The 20,791-nt window shown below is 38.6% G+C and overlaps 2 protein-coding genes across 2 annotated transcripts; both read left to right on the top strand.

Moving 5' to 3' along the window:
- The first annotated feature begins 246 nt into the window (after positions 1-246).
- LOC128381842 (neoverrucotoxin subunit alpha-like) lies at positions 247-7,080 on the top strand. The gene is made up of 4 exons (XM_053341869.1): positions 247-316; positions 2,529-3,998; positions 6,533-6,826; positions 6,860-7,080. The coding sequence occupies exons 1-4, from the start codon at positions 247-249 to the stop codon at positions 7,078-7,080; spliced, it is 2,055 nt and encodes a 684-aa protein (XP_053197844.1).
- A 2,750-nt stretch (positions 7,081-9,830) lies between these two features.
- On the top strand, positions 9,831-19,316 carry LOC128381841 (neoverrucotoxin subunit alpha-like). The gene is made up of 5 exons (XM_053341868.1): positions 9,831-10,042; positions 10,136-10,286; positions 13,244-13,346; positions 15,184-16,650; positions 18,633-19,316. The coding sequence occupies exons 1-5, from the start codon at positions 9,831-9,833 to the stop codon at positions 19,178-19,180; spliced, it is 2,481 nt and encodes an 826-aa protein (XP_053197843.1). The 3' UTR covers positions 19,181-19,316.
- The last annotated feature ends 1,475 nt before the right edge of the window (positions 19,317-20,791 follow it).

Here is a 20,791-nt window from a genome sequence, read left to right as displayed (position 1 = left end):
TGGATCATCTACTAGAATATAAGTCACCATATGAAACCAGAACAGACGGATCAAACTGGCAGCTCCAGTTCGAAGCCACACTGAAATGATCTGAGCTACACAACTTTTCCAGGTAAGGACAAACTTAGACAGGGAGAGAGAGTTACAACAATGATTGAGACAGTTTTAACAAATGTAGATGAAATATGGCATTAATTTTATGTTTTCCCTCAGGTTGACAACATGACAACCTCTTATCCAATAGAGATGGCTGCCCTGGGTCGACCTTTCACCTTGGGGATGCTCTACGATACTCGTAAAGGTGTACTGATCCCAGGTAAGACATTACTCATGTTACATTACACTGCAAGCTGTATAACATAACAGGTCCATACTTTTTGTTTCAAGCTGTTTTGATGTACTCGTGAGTAATCGAGTATTTCCAGGTGATGCTACTTTCTACATCTCAGAGGGAGATATTGTACTTTCTACTCCACTACATTTATTTAACAGCTTTAGTTACTTTTCAGATGAAGATTTGACACAATTGATAATATAGCAGACTTTTAAAATACAACACATTGTTAAAGATGAAACCAGTGGTTTCCAACCTTTTTGTCCTTTGACATTTCACAAAAAGCAATGTGTAGTTCCGTTCACATGCCTGGTTTCAAACTACATATGCCTGATATCAAGGCAGGCATGCGTTCATAAGTAACGTTACTCATTAAACAAACATAAGTGAGTGAGACAGTGTGTGGGACCTTTTTTCATTATTATTATTATTATTATTATTATTATTATTGTTATGTAGGAATCAGTCATAAGTTTACAACTAAATCTTATTTAAATCCCATCACACACAAAATAAAACTTCTGGCCATTACTAATTCATTATTAAGCACATACACTATATGGCAATAAAGGTAAATATAGATTACAAAATGTTTTTAACTTTAAAAGCATTTTAAGCTGAAGTTATCATTAAGTCCATCTGAGGCCTGTACTACGAAGCTGGGTTAACATACCCAGGATATCTCTCCGTTACCTGGGTTGATTTACTCAGACATTCACAATCTAGGATAAGTGGTACTACGAAGATGGATATCAACTCAGTAATTGAACCCAGGGTTTTCCAATCTGGATCACTGCGCTCACATAAAGGGGAGGTGTTTGCAACTTCTGACCAATCACAAACATGCAGAGCAGACTACTTTACCATGGAGGAGCAGACAATTATTCTTCATAAATATGAAGAATTCGAACATCATCCAGACCAAAAGCAACTGCTGCTGCAACAAAAGGCAGGAAGGAGTGCTGGCAGAAAATTGCCGACTCTGTTAATGTGTAAATACTTGATATTAATTTATATAAACGGACAGCACTCTGATGACTCAATGTCACTTTATTTCAGGCAGAGCGCTTCCTCGCTGCCCTTCCTTTCGTAGCGACATTAAGTTAGTTTAATGTTCAACATTCAAAATACAAACCTATTATGCGCTTTAGCCATTTGAGTGAATGATGTCAAGCCAACTGTATAACATACAGAATAATATCCCTCATGTGCCTCAAGGATTATTTTTTAAATATATATTTTGGTCAATTAAAAAATATTAATAAAATTCTGCTTTTCTGCAGTTTTGCAGCGATTACTCTCAAGATGTTCTTATTGAGACTTGTTGTCAGGTTTCCTGACACAAGTTCTGAAACTGGAGTGGTGGTAAGGTTATTTATTTATTTATTTATTTTAATTGTAAAATAAAATTGACGAAAAGATATATTTGAAAAATAAGCCTTGAGGCACATGAGGGATATTAGTCTGCATGTTATACAGTTGGTTTGACATCATTCACTTAAATGGTTAAAGCGCATAATAGGTTTATACTTTGAATGTCAAATGAATGTTGAATATTAAACTAACTTAATGTTGCTTGTTTCTTTCGTATAGGATGTCATTGGGGACGTCAAAAGGATTGCATCTATCCCTAAAAAGTCCTGCTTTCCAAAGCGCTCCTCTCACGATCTGCGCACCAATGTCGACAGGATCTTTTAAGAATGGGCAGGTCATTTTCTAAGAGAACTGATTGGTCAGGAGGTGGTGCTTTTATACTGGTTGATCTCTTATCCAGAACATAACCTGCTCCGGAGCAGGTGAGCCGTTTATCATAAGTTACCATGGTGATTTCCGGTAAGAAGTGAACCCAGGGTTAACCCTGAAGTTACCTTGATAAGAGAAAATCCAGTTTCGTAGTACAGGCCTCTGGTGTCATGGTATGGAATGTTTATATCCCAAAGATTTCTCTCTGGGACAGTTTCTTCAGAGCATCACCTCCTCTAGTGGACATCATGACTTTCTCAATCCCATATAATTTTTTTGAAGAGGGGGAACTATGATTTGCTTCAGCATAATGATTTCCAATTTATTTTTGTCTAATCTGTGCAGTTTTGGCAGCTGCAAAAGTCATGCAATTTTTTGTGAATTGCCATGTTTTCTCAGCTTTGGTTTTTACTCATTTTAATAGACTGGTGATGGTTTTTATTTTCTACAGGTTTCACGTTGTGGGATACCAAAACTTTACAAGAGAACACAGTTGAAACCTCTCAGCGCTGTAGTGACTTTCACATTACATCATCTGACTCCATTGAATCCAAGTCCTCTCTGCTGGATATTGAAGCTTCCCTGAAGGTCAGCTTCATGAGTGGACTGATTGAAGTTGGAGGATCTGCCAAGTACCTGAATGATAAGAAGAAATTCAAGAATCAGAGCAGGGTGACCTTACAGTACAAAACTACCACCAACTTCAAGCAGTTGTCCATGAATAAATTTGCAATCCTGGACGAGCAACAGAAAGTTGATATTGAGAAGAGCTCAGCCACACACGTGGTCATTGGCATCCTTTATGGAGCAAATGCTGTCTTTGTATTTGACAGTGAGAAGTTAGATGCGAGCAATGTTCAGGAGATCCAGGGCCACATGGAAGCTGTGATAAAGAAGATACCATCATTTGATATTCAGGGGAAAGTTGACATAAAGCTGACTGAAGAAGAAAAAGCCCTGACAAACAAATTCTCCTGCAAATTCTTTGGAGATCTCATTCTTGAAAGCAACCCTGCAACATTTGAAGAGGCAGTGAAGACCTATGTAGACCTTCCAAAGCTCCTGGGAGAAAATAGAGAGAACGCTGTTCCACTTAAGGTCTGGATGATGCCGTTGAAGAATTTGGATTCTAAAGCTGCTGAGCTGAAGGCTGAGGTCAGCACTGGATTAGTGAAGAACGTTGAAAATAATGTCGAAGATCTTGGGACGGTCGAAATGAGATTAAATGATTGTCTGGCAGACAGCGTGTCAAAGAACTTTCCACAGATTCGTAAAAGTCTGATAAGGTTCCAAAAACAGCGTAATAATTACACATCTGGACTCCAAGAGGCCATAGCGAAGACAGTCATCTCCATCCATGAAGGAAAAGAAGATGAGAGCTCACTGAAGAAACTCTTGGAAGACAGAGACAAGTCACCATTCAGTCATGAAAAACTAAGCAAGTGGCTGGATCAAAAAGAGAGAGAGATCAATGTCATTGGGTCCTGTGTAGACATGATGAAGGGAACAAACACAAAGATCGTCCCAAATCAGTCAGAGTTGGATGAAGAGGTTCTTGCTCCAGGTGTAGAAGATGCTCTGTGCTTTGTCTTCACCTCTCTGGAAAGTGATGACAGTTGCCTTAAAGCGATGCAGAACTACTCACGTTCACTTGAATTAAGAAGTTCTGATGAAGAACCCTGGTACTTCTCAAATGAAGTGTTAACCAAAATTAGAGAAAAAGCCAAAGCTTTCCATGATCTTGCCAAACCTCTCAAGGACAGCAGCACTGTCCGTTTCATTGCAACAGCCATAGCAAATGAGAAACACAAAGGAGCGACCATCTACCATTACAATGAGGGCATTCTGGTCACTGATGACTTTTCAAAGCCTCCCGTCCCTCTTGTGGAGAAGATCAAAGACAAAAGTGTTTTAATGTGGTGTAAGTAATTTTTCATGCATTTTCTTTACTTTAATACTTTTTTAGTTAAGCATTAACCATAAACTGTTTTAAAGAAATGGACGTAACATTTGTGAAGTCACCCATTGGTTTGTGGACTGCTGCTCGGAAGCCAGTAGTTTCCAATCTGGGCAGTGCCATCTTGAAAATTTCAGGTGCATGCTGGGAAAAAAACAACATGGATTCTACTTATATGGGCATGAGGCGGGGCCATGGGCGAAGCGGGGAGGTTGCTATGGTTGCAAGGGCTGGATCTCGAGGACATTGGTCAATCAACCTGTCAATCAGGACGTAGCCACATCCTAATGCATACCCTGCTTTATCGTCACATATAAAATCAGGGAGGCCACAATGTCCCAAATGAACATCATACTGCATTGAAGAAGGCTTTAAACTAGCGATTGAGACCATAAACACATTTTGAAAACGTTTACTGAGGTTAGAAATCAAGTGAGAAGTTGATGAATTCTCCATTGACTTGTATAGAGACGGTCGCCCCCTGGTGGTCTTTTGATAGAATGCAGCTCTAAGTTACTTCCGCTTTGGCCTCATTTCAGAGGACCGGAACCGGTATTAACTTAATATTAAGTATTTTATATGTAATTTGTTCAAGAACATACTGTACATACAGTTTCCCATGTGGTATATGAAGTAGTGAAAACAGTAGTTAACTACATATTCACAATCCGATATGTATCTAGATACATGGAGTACGATATGGATTCAAGAACGATATATTTTGAAATGGAATGAATTGGTTTGATACAATTCAATTTGATGGGATATGACGTCATCTGATGTAATCTGAAAGTAGACATTCATTTTACATTATGAATTAAAATAAGTTAATCCTATAAATGTGGCATTGCTTACCTTCAAACAGATACATTTTATAAAAGACCAGGGAACAAGTATTTTTGTTATTTTTGACATGTATCAGTTCAGAACCATGTCAATGTGTTTATGACCTTAATATATTGCATGTTGAGAACTTTGCAAAGCCCCTCTGACAATGAAAACAAACTAAATATTCAATCTTCATTATTGGCACAAATTAACAAAGAAACTAGTAAAGGAGGTGAAAGGAATAAAACATTTTCTGTGTAGGTTCAGATCAGGGGCGGTTTTTGCTATGGGCAATGTGAGCAACCGCCCAGGGTGCAATCTACTTTGGGGCGCATGAGCGCCCTCAAAAAAAAAAAGAAAAAAAAGTGCGTCCTCAAAAAAAACAAAAAAAAACCGCCAGTTTTCTAGACTAATACCACTCATTTCCACATCAAGTTGGTGCAGTGGGCGATGAGGAACCCCTACTATCACGTCAACTTGCTGCTGAGAGGTTGTGTGTGTCAGAAGAAAAGGCAAAGGGGAGGGGGCGGGGTATCAGCGTGTGCCTGCAGAGGCTGTGAGCAGGTTGTGAGTGAGTCTCACTCTCAGAGGAAAAGCAAAGGGGGGATGTGATGATTGTGATCCCAGGCCACACAGCACAAACTGCTGCTTCCAAATAAATAGTAATACATTTATAAAATTAATACATGTAAGTTATTGGGTGAAAATGCAATAAATAAATAAATAAAATGCCCCCCCCGATCTGAACCAGAGGCGGTCCTCTGGTTCAGAGAATGAGCTGCTGGGGTAGAAAATGATAATAACACAATTTAAAAATACATCCCTTGTCTCATTTTGTAATGTCATATGTGCTCAACCAACAGAAGAAAATTAAGGCAAATTCTGTATCCAACCTGACATTTCATGAAAAACTTAAAAATCTGCAACTATCAATTTTGGAAACAGACAGATGACTATTTATTTGAATGCAGCTTTGCTCCTCTCTCACCGCGGTCTGATGCTGTAAATTGGAGCAGGATGACACAAAGACGTGATCTGTTTAGATAGGTTTGTCTCTCTTTATTATACAAAGACGCTGAAACTTTGTTCTCTATTATAATCTAAAAAACAACAAAGTCAGTGAATCATTCAGGCTTCAGATCTGAGGCCTGTACTACGAAGCTGGATTTTCTCTTATCGAGGCAACTTCAGGGTTAACCCTGGGTTTTCGTACTACGAAGTTGGTTCAATTCTTACCGGGGTAAATCACCATGGTAACTTATGCTGAACGGCTAACCTGCTCCTGGGTTCAATTACCGAGTTGATAACCAGCTTTGTAGTACCGCTTATCCTAGATTGCGAATGTCTGGGTAAGTCAACCCAGGTAACGGAGAGATATCCTGGGTATGTTAATCCAGCTTCGTAGTACAGGCCTCCGCACTAATACTGTGTGTTACTGCCACAGTGCTTTTACACACCACTCATCAACAAGGTAGCAATACATTGCTTTGAATATATAGCCAACACACTGCTATATATAGCAACACAGTTTTTTACTATACCATTTACCATGTTGACATATATGTATAAAAATGATGGTGTGAATATCATTATTATGAGTGCTTTTGTAAACTTCTGTGGATGGTGATGATGATGAAGAGTAACAGATTGTGTTTTGCTCTCTCCATCAGATGCCTGTGATCTCTCCCTGGACCCAAACACAGTAAACTACAACCTTACTCTATCTGATGACAACAAGAAGGTGACATATGGGGCAAAGCAGGACTATCCTGATAACCCAGAGAGGTTTGATGTTTACCCTCAGGTGTTGTGCAGAGAGGGGCTGAGTGGGCGCCATTACTGGGAGGTAGAGTTCAGTGAGGATTATAATGAAGAAAAAGCTGTAGGTGTTGCATACAAACAAATTGGCAGGAAAGGGAACAAGTACATTCATTTAGGAAGTAATGCTCAGTCTTGGTGTTTTGGTATTTTGGCTGTCAAATCAAAGCTCTTTTCAGCACACAATGATAAGTGGTGGACTGGCCCTATTCCCTCTACTGGCTTCAAACGTGTTGGAGTGTATCTGGACTGGCCTGGTGGCACTCTGTCCTTTTACAATGTCTCCTCTAACAAACTGAGTCACCTCCACACCTTCAGGGCTCATTTCACACAGCCTCTTTACCCTGGCTGCCGCATTCTCACCAAAACCGGATCTCTGTTCTTTCGCCCCGTTGACTAAGAACAGTGACAAAGTGTTGAACTGTCTTTAAACTCACCAACCATGGTGGAGTGTAACTTACTTAGTATATTTACTCAAGCGTTGTATTCTCTCTGTACTTCTACTTTACCACATATCAGAGGGAGATATTATACTTTTTAACCCTGTACATTTATTTAGATCTCTTCTATAGTCACTGGCTACTTTTAAGATTTAATATTTGACGCATAAAACATATGATCAGTTTGTAAAATATTTGTTATTGAAAAGACTACCCAATAGAAACTCAAGTGTCTCTTTTTTATTTAGAAATTGCTCTTATTTTGGTTGAATTTCATGATAACCAGACTCCACATTTGGGAGAGATAACATGATTTTTTATTTTTTATTTAAAACTTTACATTAGCAGCATTAGTTTAGACTTGAATAATACATTTAAATATTTTTTCAATTTTGAAGTCATATCATACTATAATGATATGTGACTATTTCTTATTTCTAAGTTCATTTGATATATGTGGTTTAACTGTCTTCCGCTTTTATCAATATGAAATGAATATTTGCTACATTACACATTGATTAGCTCATGCAAAGCAGTTATGTTTGTATCTACTAATATATAATAATGAACAAGGAGAAACATTGAGTAGCTGAAGCGCCTGTATCTTAATATTATAACTGTTCATTTATCTTTATCTTCATTTACAAGAGGTGTATTAATGCATGTGAAGTTGGGGAAGGGGAAGGAAAGAGGAGGGAAATGTTTTTGGTCTTTACTTTTAAACATGGTTAGACATTAAGTAACTCAGATAGTGGTGAGAGGTGACAAAGTTTTATCTTTTGTTTTTTAATGTTCAATTGTTGCTGTTTTGTTTTTATGCACACAAAAAAATAAAAGAAGAAAAAGCAAAAAAAGTGAATGCATTTAAAGGATCTATATTACCAAATATCAACAATGAATGACAAAGTGATGATTCCAGTTTTATGTTTTAATCTTTCTAACACAAGTATAATGTACCACTCAGGAAACCTCTGCTAGTCTTTGTTTATCTGGTTGTGGTTCTGGACCTTCTGCTCTGAGCCTGACCAAGAGTCCATTTACTCACTGTGGTGATCTGATGCTGCAGTCACAACATTGGCTTTAACATGGTGTTTGGATTTTGAAAATGTTGCTGATGTTTATAGAGCTGAACATCTGCTGGATTGTAATTTAATAACATTTCTGTAACACCTGTTGGACATCTGTAAAACACCAATAAAGTTGAGTCCTGAGTTGACCACTGTGTGCAGTTTGGTTATTTGCTGTTTGTTGGGGAAATACAGTTTGGAGTAAAAGCCAGTGGACCAGTCCAGATACAAAATACATTTTTGTATCTGGACTGGTCCACTGGCTCAGACCAGAGTGTCCTGTAACACAATGACACACTTCTACACCTTACACACCAAATGCACTGAGTCTGTTTATCCAGTTATGCAGATCTGGTTGAAATCAAATAATCTTGTCCTGAGTTTTAAATAGGAGCAGTAAGAGCACAAACATTTTGTACATAGTTTTTGGTTCATTTTCTACTTTGTGGGGCTTTTTTAGTGCCACAGGTTTGCAGCTCCGAGGCACTCCTCTCCAGCAGTAATGCTGCAGAGGAGTGCCTCGGGGCTAAGCACTCTCATAATCTTCTCCATACTTATTATTTTTTCCGCCAAATTCCAGCAAATAACTCGTCCACAGCTTTGAGAAAACCCTGACAATATATAGATCAAAACGTGTGGCTCGATTGGGAAAGAGGTGCTATGAATTTTGGTGTTGAAATTCCAATTTTTCCAAAAGTTATTAGGAATAATTCTCCATTGGAAATGAATGGGAACCCACAAAATTTCCCCTTAATTTCACCTTTTTTCAGAGTCACCTTGCTCTCTCATACCTGCACATGGAAATGTGATTCAAACTCTAAAACAGAGTAAAACTTGTGCTCTCTCCAAAATACGAAACTGTTTTTACATAACATGTAAACTTTTTAAACTATGAGCAGTCAAACGAGGAGTGGAAATCACTTTTTCTTCAAAGTTAGAGTGGAAGCGCCAGAGTGCGAGAACCAGTAAAAAATAACCTTAATTTTTATTTTTAACTCGAGCTCATGGCCAAACCGTAAAAATGAGACAAATAATTTTTTAAGTCAAAATGTAGACATAGGTGTTGGGATTCATAAAATGTGACGTTGACAGGCGGGGTCTGCACAAAATTTAAACGGGGGGCCGAGACCGGCAGCGATACCTGTCTCGCTCCCCATTGACCCTAATGTAAACGTCTTTTTTTTAAAAAAGAATCTCACTCTGTGTTCGCACTGAGCTTACTTGCTTATTTTAAGGAATATCTGAATAAAGTAAACACTGTCAGAATCTGCTGGCCTCTGTGTCTCTCACGGTGTTTTCGGTTTTTGGACAGGAGTTTTGTCAGTATTGTCACAGGGACCTTGTCAGAAGCCAAATTCTGGGGACATTTTGAGAATTTTTCCCTAGCAGATTCTCTTATCGCCATAGCAACCATAGGGCCTTAGCTGCCCATAACAACCATAGGGCCTTAGAAACTTTGATACAATGTAACAGTAAATCTATAAGCTATACAAGCTGTACACTTATATCAAAGTTTAATTTCTATAGTGTTGTCCCATGAAAGGATATAATAAAATATTTGCAAAAAAGTGAGGGGTGTACTCACTTTTGTGAGATACTGTATATACACTGCAGCTTGATGAGTAGATGAGGATCAGTTAAATATGATTGACTGGGTGTGGAATGTGATGCAGGTGAATGGAGGCGGAAGTCAGCAACCAGAGAGAGAAGGATCCGCCCACAACAGCAGCCTGACACATAACACAGAGACTGACAAGGACAGAGAAACATTGGGGAAGGCGAAACACAAGAACACACGAGGAAATGTTAGATGTGGACGGAGCATCCATGACAATCACAGACTGCTTGGGAACTGGCACTACAGTGTATGTCTTTAGGCAGGTGGGAACAGTGTAGTGAGATAGGGAAATAATGCAGATATTTGTAAATACCTTTGTTAATTCCACAGCACAGTTTCTGAGGACCCATCCTGGGATGCCATCCAGGCCACCTGCGTTCCGTACATTAAATGTACGGCGTGTGCATGTGATGTCCACAGTCTGTATGATGAGGCAGCTGGCGTCTATGGATGGAGCAGTGGTCGTGACAGCAGTGGTCAGGTTGGTGTTGTTTTGTTTTCTGATGTGCTGTACACCTTGCCATGCATGACGGAGGCTTGAGTTATCATAGTGACCATCACCCTCCTCTTGTAGGCTGCTTTAACATCTCTCTTCAGTTCCGACCAGACAACACTGTTGTGTTACTGCACTGGTAATCCCTGTTGTAGGCCTTCAGCAGGAGTCGGACGTCTTTTGTAATCCATGGCCTGCTGTTGAGGAATACATGGATTTGTCTTGTAGTGGTCACTGTGTCCACATGGCTTTTTATGTAAAACAGAACAGTGGAAATGTCAGTGTCATCATTCTTCAATATGGTCCAGTCAGTGCGAATGAAGGAGTCCACAAGCTGTTCAGAAGCTCCATCTGAGCACACTTGTATCACCCTTGCAGTTGTTTTGACTGTGTTGATAACAGGTCTGTATGCTGGGGTTATAAACGGGGAGATGTGGTCAGACTGACCTAGGTGTGGAAGAGGAGAGGCTTTAAACTCATGCTTAATGTTGCTATAAACATGGTTGAGAGTGTTTTTTCCTCTTATGGTGCACTGGACATGCTGATAGAATTTGGGCAGGACAGTCTTCAGGTTTGCATGCAACCAAGTTTTTCAGTTATGATTGATGTGGTTCATCATGAACACAATTTTCTGCCGAAGTGTAGAACAGTTTGGATAATTATACCTATTTATTTTATTTCTGTACTTCAGTTTTTCTTATGAGCCAGAAGTTTTTACAGTTTAGAGTAACCGACTCTTCATAATTATAATAACCTAAATTATATTTTGCAGCTATATCCGTACATTTTCTCATGATAAAGTTTCACTCTGCATCTCCCACCATACATGGGTATTATGTTTTCTACTTGTTCCTCTTTTTGGAGGTTTGATACTTTGTGCATGTGCTCACGTAGACTGTGACTGAATATGGAAACTAAGGGGGGATGGGGCTGTACAAAAGTGAGAGATGTCAAGTGTTTGTGGTTTCTGAAAGATGCACATATTCAACAGGAGGAGAGACAGAGCTGAGGTCAAATGTGTGACAGAAACTTTATCAAGTTCAAGTCTCACATGATTTGCGTTGCATTTACCATGCAGGTGTTGAACAGTTGCACTGCCGAGAAAGCATGAGATGTAATAATCATTAAACATATGTGTATAATTTACATTTTTATGTGAACAATGTGTAAAAGCGCCATTTTCAGTAACTTAATTTAATTACAATACTATCTTTTGAGTCCCTTTAGTGTGGATATAACTACCTGTAATTCTCTGTTTATAGAATTTACAATACAATTTTAAATGTCTCAGCTCTTATGGGATACCTTTACTGATTGATGTGGTGTTTTTACAAATCATATTACAACAGTATTTTACTTACAGTAGAGTACTTTATTTTTACATCACAGAAAGTCAACATAGCATAGCATGTAGTTTACATTTTGCATGACGTTTCAGTCTTTTTCTCCCCATTTAGTTTGTTAATGCCAAGATCGATGAAAACACAAACCTCAGTCTGAGCCCTTCTTTCTTTTAGGAACCTGTGTTTTCTCCTCCTCTGCCTCCTCACCTCTCTGCATCAAGGAAGAACAGTAGGTTAGTACTCCGTTACTCACGTGCTTCGTCATTAATCCGACGGTTAGTTATCATGATTTAAAAAACAACACACAACTGCTCCAAAAATACACGCTGTCCCTTAACGTGCAAGTGACCATTTAACCACAGACCGATCTTTATCTAACCAAGTGGCTTTTGTAAAGCTGGTCAAATACAGGAAGATAATACAACGACGACAGTAAAGGCAACACGTCATTATCAGACACTGATCATGTTTGTCACCAGATAAAACGGACTGTTTATATTCGCCTTACTGGGGTCTTTCGTTAAATTTGACGTCATGTTTAACATAGGAGGATTTAATAATCACGTTATAAACATCGTGCCGACTTGCGGTGTTTCCTCATGGGGCGAAAAACCCTAACAAACTTATTTAACTTACTTCACAGAAGGAAAAAGAAGCACTGAAGTGTGTATTTCCGGAGTGGTTTGTTACACATACTTGTTACTAACTAGTAACGTCAGTTTATGTGAGATAAACACAGCCAGCCTTTAAATGAGAGAGTTATGAGAATCACCAGGAGCTCGTTTATAACACATCAGCTGTTCCTCTTACCTGTACAAGTCTCTTCCTCGTGAATGAATGTTGTGCCCCTCTCGTGCTCGTGCAGGATCACGTCCAACCTGGTAACTTCATCTCAGGGAGGAAGGGGCGAGGAGAGACAGCTCTCTCTTATGAATGTGGGCTGCAGTACCCTTCCTAAACGCTTGCTGTCAGAATTACATATTCAACATTCCCATGTCCTGTTGATAGGAAATGCTGATTTTGACACACATACTGTACAACTGGCGACATATTAAAAAAAAAGGCTGAGTCAAGAGTATAAAGCTAACTTTAAAGTTAGTTTAAAGTTCCTAACTTGATCATTAACATAATTTGGGCACCATTAGGTTTCTTTTCAAAGATATTGACTGTTGTTAGATAGTGTTAAGAAGTAATGTTCCCATGTCACAGTTGCAAGAAGGCATACTAAAAAAGATATCAAGTGAGTTTCAATATAAAGTTGTGAGATGTATGGCATACTTGTGACATACTTGTGTTATTTTCTATTTCAATCTGAAGAAATGAATCATGACATCTATGCTGTGCTGGAGGTGTGTCAAGGGGCGAGTCCAGAGAGGGCTGGATCATCTACTAGAATATAAGTCACCATATGAAACCAGAACAGACAGATCAAACTGGCAGCTCCAGTTCAAAGCCACACTGAAATGATCTGAGCTACACAACTTTTCCAGGTAAGGACAAACTGGTGGAGAGACAGGGAGAGAAAGTTGCAACATTGATTGAGACAGTTTTAACAAATGTAGATGTAGATGAAATATGGCATTAATTTTATGTTTTCCTCAGGTTGACAACATGACAACCTCTAATCCAATAGAGATGGCTGCCCTGGGTCGACCTTTCACCTTGGGGATGCTCTATGATACTTGTAAAGGTGTACTGGTCCCAGGTAAAACATTACTCATATTACATTACACTGCAAGCTGTATAACATAACAGGTCCATACTTTTTGTTTCAAGCTGTTTTGATGTACTCGTGAGTAATCGAGTATTTCCATGTGATGCTACTTTCTACATCTCAGAGGGAGATATTGTACTTTCTACTCCACTTCATTTATTTGACAGCTTTAGTTACTTTTCAGATGAAGATTTGACACAATGGATAATATAGCAGGCTTTTAAAATACAACACATTATTAAAGATGAAACCAGTGGTTTCCAACCTTTTTGTCCTTTGACATTTCACAAAAAGCAATGTGTAGTTACGTTCACATGCCTGGTTTCAAACTACATATGCCTGATATCAAGGCAGGCATGCGTTCATAAGTAACGTTATCATTAAACAAACATAAGTGAGTGAGACATTACTATTATTGTTATTATTATCATTATTATTATTATTATTGTTATGTAGGAATCAGTCATACGTTTACAACTAAATCTTATTTAAATCCCATCACACACAAAATAAAACTTCTGGCCATTACTAATTCATTATTAAGCACATACACTATATGGCAATAAAGGTAAATATAGATTACAAAATGTTTTTAACTTTAAAAGCATTTTAAGCTGAAGTTATCATTAAGTCCATCTGAGGCCTGTACTACGAAGCTGGGTTAACATACCCAGGATATCGCTCCGTTACCTGGGTTGATTTACTCAGACATTCACAATCTAGGATAAGTGGTACTATGAAGCTGGATATCAACTCGGTAATTGAACCCAGGGTTTTCCAATCTGGATCACTGTGCTCACATAAAGGGGAGGAGCCTGCAGCATCTGACCAATCACAAACATGCAGAAACCCTGCAGAGCAGATTACTTTACCATGGAGGAGCAGACAATTATAATACAGATAATTATTCAAACATCATCCAGACCAAAAGCAACTGCTGCTGCAACAAAAGGCAGGAAGGAGTGCTGGCAGAAAATTGCCGACTCTGTTAATGTGTAAATACTTGATATTAATTTATATAAACGGACAGCACTCTGATGACTCAATGTCACTTTATTTCGGGCAGAGCACTTTCTCGCTGCCCTTCGTAGCGACATTAAGTTAGTTTAATATTCAACATTCAAAATACAAACCTATTATGACCCATGACCCTAACCCTAACCCATTTGAGTGAATGATGTCAAACCAACTGTATAACATACAGAATAATATCCCTCATGTGCCTCAAGGATTATTTTTTAAATATATATTTTGGTCAATTAAAAAATATGAATAGAATTCTGCTTTTCTGCAGTTTTGCAGCGATTACTCTCAAGATGTTCTTATTGAGACTTGTTGTCAGGTTTCCTGACACAAGTTCTGAAACTGGAGTGGTGGTGAGGTTATTTATTTATTTATTTATTTTAATTGTAAATTAAAATATTTTTGAGGCACATGAGGATATCCCTCATGTGCCTCAAGGCTTATTTTTCAAAGTAAGAAGTGAACCCAGGGTTAACCCTGAAGTTACCTTGATAAGAGAAAATCCAGCTTCGTAGCACAGGCCTCTGGTGTCACGGTATTGAATGTTTATATCCAAAAGATTTCTCTCTGGGACAGTTTCTTCACCTCCTCTAGTGGACATCATGACTTTCTCAATCCCATATAATTTTAATGAAGAGGGTGAACTATGATTTGCTTCAGCATAATGATTTCCAATTTATTTTTGTCTAATCTGTGCAGTTTTGGCAGCTGCAAAAGTCATGCAATTTTTTGTGAATTGCCATGTTTTCTCAGCTTTGGTTTTTACTCATTTTAATAGACTGGTGATGGTTTTTATTTTCTACAGGTTTCACGTTGTGGGATACCAAAACTTTACAAGAGAACACAGTTGAAACCTCTCAGCGCTGTAGTGACTTTCACATTACAGCATCTGACTCCATTGAATCCAAGTCCTCCCTGCTGGATGTTGAAGCTTCTCTGAAGGCCAGTTTCTTGTTTGGACTGATTCAAGTTAAAGGATCTGCCAAGTACCTGAATGATCAGAAGAAATTCAAGAATCAGAGCAGAGTGACCTTACAGTACAAAACTACCACCAACTTCAAGCAGTTGTCCATGAATAAATTTGCAATCCTGGACGAGCAACAGAAAGTTGATATTGAGAAGAGTTCAGCAACACACGTGGTCATTGGCATCCTTTATGGAGCAAATGCTGTCTTTGTATTTGACAGTGAGAAGTTAGATGCAAGCAGTGTTCAGGATATCCAGGGCAGCATGGAAGCTGTGATAAAGAAGATTCCATCATTTGATGTTGAGGGAAGAGTTTCGATCAAGCTGACTGAAAAAGAAAAAGCCCTGACAAACAAATTCTCCTGCAAATTCTTCGGGGATCTCATTCTTGAAAGCAACCCTGCAACATTTGTAGAGGCAGTGAAGACCTATGTAGAGCTTCCAAAGCTACTGGGAGAAAATAAAGAGAACGCTGTTCCACTGAAGGTCTGGATGATGCCATTGAAGAATTTTGATTCTAAAGCTGCTGAGGTGAAGGGTGAGGTCAGCACTGGATTAGTGAAGAACGTTGAAAATACTTTCGAAGATCTTGGCACGGTAGAAATGAGATTAAACGATTGTTTGGCAGACAGCGTGTCAAAGAACTTTCCACAGATTCGTAAAAGTCTGAGAAGTTTCCAAAGACAGCGTAATAATTACACATCTGGACTCCATCAGGCCATAGCGAAGACAGTCATCTCCATCCGTGAAGGCAAAGAAGATGAGAGCTCATTGAAGAAACTCTTGGAAGACAGAGAAAAGTCACCATTCAGTCATGAAAAACTAAGCAAGTGGCTGGATCACAAAGAGAGAGAGATCAATGTCATTGGATCCTGTGTAGACATGATGGAGGGAACAAAGACAAAGATTGTCCCAAATCAGTCACAGTTGGATGAAGAGGTTCTTGCTCCAGGTGTAGAAGATGCTCTGTGCTTTGTCTTCACCTCTCTGGAAAGTGCTGACAGCTGCCTTAAAGCGATGCAGAACTACTCACATTCACTTGAATTAAGTACTGATGAAAAACCCTGGTACTTTTCAAATGAAGTGTTAACCAAAATGAGAGAAAAAGCCAAAGCTTTCCATGATCTTGCCAAACCTCTCAAGGACAGCAGCACTGTCCGTTTCCTTGCAACAGCCATAGCAAATGAGAAACACAAAGGAGCGACCATCTACCATTACAAGGAGGGTATTCTGGTCACTGATGACTTTTCAAAGCCTCCCGTCCCTCCTGTGGAGAAGATCAAAGACAAAAGTGCTTTAATGTGGTGTAAGTCAATTTTCATGCTTTTTCTTTACTTTAATGCTTTTTTAGTTATTTATTAACCACAGACTGTATAAAAGAATTGGATGTAACATCCGTGACATCTCCAATTGGTTTGTGGACTGCTGCTCAGATAGTTTCAAATCTGGGCAGCGCCATCTTGAAAATTTCAGGTGCATGCCGGGAAAAAAAGAACACAGATTCTACTTATATGGGCATGAGGCGGGGCCATGGGCGGAGCCATGGGCGGAGTGGGGAGGTTGCTATGGTTGTGAGGGCTGGATCTCGAGGACATTGGTCAATCAACCTGTCAATCAGGACGTAACCACGCCCTAATGCATACCCTGCTTTATCGTCAAATAAAAACTAGCGATTGAGACCATAAACACATTTTGAAAACGTTTACTGAGGTTAGAAATCAAGTGAGAAGTTGGTGAATTCTCCATTGACTTGTATAGAGACGGTCACCCCCTGGTGGCCTTTTGATAGAATGCAGCTCTAAGTTACTTCCGCGTTGGCCTCATTTCAGAGGACCAGAACTCCCCGCCTGGTATTAACTTAATATTAAGTATTTTATATGTAATTTATTCAAGAACATACTGTACATACAGTTTCCCATGTACTATATGAAGTAGTGAAAACAGGAGTTAACTACATATTCACTAGTGTTGTGCATCTGTCCAATATAACACAAGCCGATATGTATCTAGATACATGGAGTACGATATGGATTCAGGAACAATATATTTTTAAATGGAGCGATTTGGTTTGATACAATTCGATTCGATGGGATATGATGTCATCTGATGTAATCTGAAAGTAGACATTCATTTTACATTATGAATTAAAATAAATTAATCCTATAAATGTGTATATTTTATAAAAGACCAGGGAACAAGTATTTTTGTTATTTTTGACATGTATCAGTTCAGAACCATGTCAATGTGTTTATGACCTTAATATATTGCATGCTGAGAACTTGCAAAGCCCCTCTGACAATGAAAACAAACTAAATATTCAATCTTCATTATTGGCACAAATTAACAATAAAACATTTTCTGTGTAGGTTCAGATCAGAGAATGAGCTGCTGAGGTAGAAAATGATAATAACACAATTTAAAAAGACATCCCTTGTCTCATTTTGTAATGTCATATGTGCTCAGCCAACAGAAAAGAATTAAGGCAAATTCTGTATCCAACCAGACTACTACTATTTTGAAAACTTCAAAATCTGCAACTATCATTTTAATTTTGGAAACAGACAGATGACTATTTATTTGAATGCAGCTTTGCTCCTCTTTCACCGTGGTCTGATGCTGTAAATTGGAGCAGGATGACACCCAGAGGTGATCTGTTTAGATAGGTTTGTCTCTCTTTATTATACAAAGATGCTGGAACTTTGTTCTCTATTATAATCTAAAAAACAGCAAAGCCAGTGAATCATTCAGGCTTCAGATCTGAGGCCTGTACTACGAAGCTGGATTTTCTCTTATCGAGGCAACTTCAGGGTTAACCCTGGGTTTTCGTACTACGAAGTTGGTTCAATTCTTACCGGGGTAAATCACCATGGTAACTTATGCTGAACGGCTAACCTGCTCCTGGGTTCAATTACCGAGTTGATAACCAGCTTTGTAGTACCGCTTATCCTAGATTGCGAATGTCTGGGTAAGTCAACCCAGGTAACGGAGAGATATCCTGGGTATGTTAATCCAGCTTCGTAGTACAGGCCTCCGCACTAATACTGTGTGTTACTGCCATAGTGCTTTTACACACCACTCATCAACAAGGTAGCAATACATTGCTTTAAATATATAGCCAACACATTGCTGTATATAGCAACACAGTTTTTTATACTATACCATTTACCATGTTGACATATACGTATAAAAATGGTGGTGTGAATATCATTATTATGAGTGCTTTTGTAAACTTCTGTGGATGGTGATGATGATGAAGAGTAACAGATTGTGTTTTGTTCTCTCCATCAGATGCCTGTGATCTCTCCCTGGACCCAAACACAGTAAATTACAACCTTATTCTATCTGATGACAACAAGAAGGTGACATATGGGGCAAAGCAGGACTATCCTGATAACCCAGAGAGGTTTGATGTTTACCCTCAGGTGTTGTGCAGAGAGGGGCTGAGTGGGCGCTGTTACTGGGAGGTAGAGTTCAGTGAGGATTATAATGAAGAAAAAGCTGTAGGTGTCGCATACAAACAAATTGGCAGGAAAGGGAACAACCACATTCATTTAGGAAGTAATGCTCAGTCTTGGTGTTTTGGTATTTTGGCTGTCAAATCAAAGCTCTTTGCAGCACACAATGATAAGTGGTGGATTTGCAGTATTCCCTCAACTGGCTTCAAACGTGTTGGAGTGTATCTGGACTGGCCTGGTGGCACTCTGTCCTTTTACAATGTCTCCTCTAACAAACTGAGTCACCTCTACACCTTCAGGGCTCATTTCACACAGCCTCTTTACCCTGGCTGCCGCATTCACACCAAAACTGGCTCTCTGTTCTTTCGCCCTGTTGACTAAGAACAGTGACAAAGTGATGAACTAAGTCTGTCTTTAAACTCACTTCACCATGGTGGAGTGTAACTTAGTATATTTACTCAAGCATTGTATTTTCTCTGTACTTCTACATTACCACATATCAGAGGGAGATATTATACTTTTTAACCCCGTACATATTTTTAGATCTCTTCTATAGTCACTGGCTACTTTTTTAATATTTGATGCGTAAAACATATGATCAGTTTGTAAAATATTTGTTATTGTAAAGATCCTAACCCTACCCAATAGAAACTCAAGTGTCTCTTTTTTAATTTAGAAATTGCTCTTATTTTGGTTGAATTTCATGATAACCAGACTCCACATTTGGGAGAGATAACATGATTTTTTATTTTTTATTTAAAACTTTACATTAGCAGCATTAGTTTAGACTTGAATAATACATTTAAATATTTTTTCAATTTTGAAGTCATATCATACTATAATGATATGTGACTATTTCTTATTTCTAAGTTCATTTGATATATGTGGTTTAACTGTCTTCCACTTTTATCAATATGAAATGAATATTTGCTACATTACACATTGATTAGCCCATGCAAAGCAGTTACGTTTGTATCTACTAATATATAATAATGAACAAGGAGAAACATTGAGTAGCTGAAGCGCCTGTATCTTAATATTATAACTGTTCATTTATCTTTATCTTCATTTACAAGAGGTGTATTAATGCATGTGAAGTTGGGGAAGGGGAAGGAAAGAGGAGGGAAATGTTTTTGGTCTTTACTTTTAAACATGGTTAGACATTAAGTAACTCAGATAGTGGTGAGAGGTGACAAAGTTTTATCTTTTGTTTTTCAATGTTCAATTGTTGCTGTTTTGTTTTTATGCACACAAAAAAATAAAAGAAGAAAAAGCAAAAAAAAGTTAATGCATTTAAAGGATCTATATTACCAAATATCAACAATGAATGACAAAGTGATGATTCCAGTTTTATGTTTTAATCTTTCTAACACAAGTATAATGTACCACTCAGGAAACCTCTGCTAGTCTTTGTTTATCTGGTTGTGGTTCTGGACCTTCTGCTCTGAGCCTGACCAAGAGTCCATTTACTCACTGTGGTGATCTGATGCTGCAGTCACAACATTGGCTTTAAGATGGTGTTTGGATTTTGAAAATGTTGCTGATGTTTATAGAGCTGAACATCTGCTGGATTGTAATTTAATAACATTTCTGTAACACCTGTTGGACATCTGTAAAACACCAATAAAGTTGAGTCCTGAGTTGACCACTGTGTGCAGTTTGGTTATTTGCTGTTTGTTGGGGAAATACAGTTTGGAGTAAAAGCCAGTGGACCAGTCCAGATACAAAATACATTTTTGTATCTGGACTGGTCCACTGGCTCAGACCAGAGTGTCCTGTAACACAATGACACACTTCTACACCTTACACACCAAATGCACTGAGTCTGTTTATCCAGTTATGCAGATCTGGTTGAAATCAAATAATCTTGTCCTGAGTTTTAAATAGGAGCAGTAAGAGCACAAACATTTTGTACATAGTTTTTGGTTCATTTTCTACTTTGTGGGGCTTTTTTAGTGCCACAGGTTTGCAGCTCCGAGGCACTCCTCTCCA

Source organism: Scomber japonicus, chromosome 20 (genome assembly GCF_027409825.1).
Source record: "Scomber japonicus isolate fScoJap1 chromosome 20, fScoJap1.pri, whole genome shotgun sequence".
Taxonomy (NCBI): Eukaryota; Metazoa; Chordata; class Actinopteri; order Scombriformes; family Scombridae; genus Scomber; species Scomber japonicus.
This window is presented reverse-complemented; position numbering and strand designations above follow the sequence as displayed.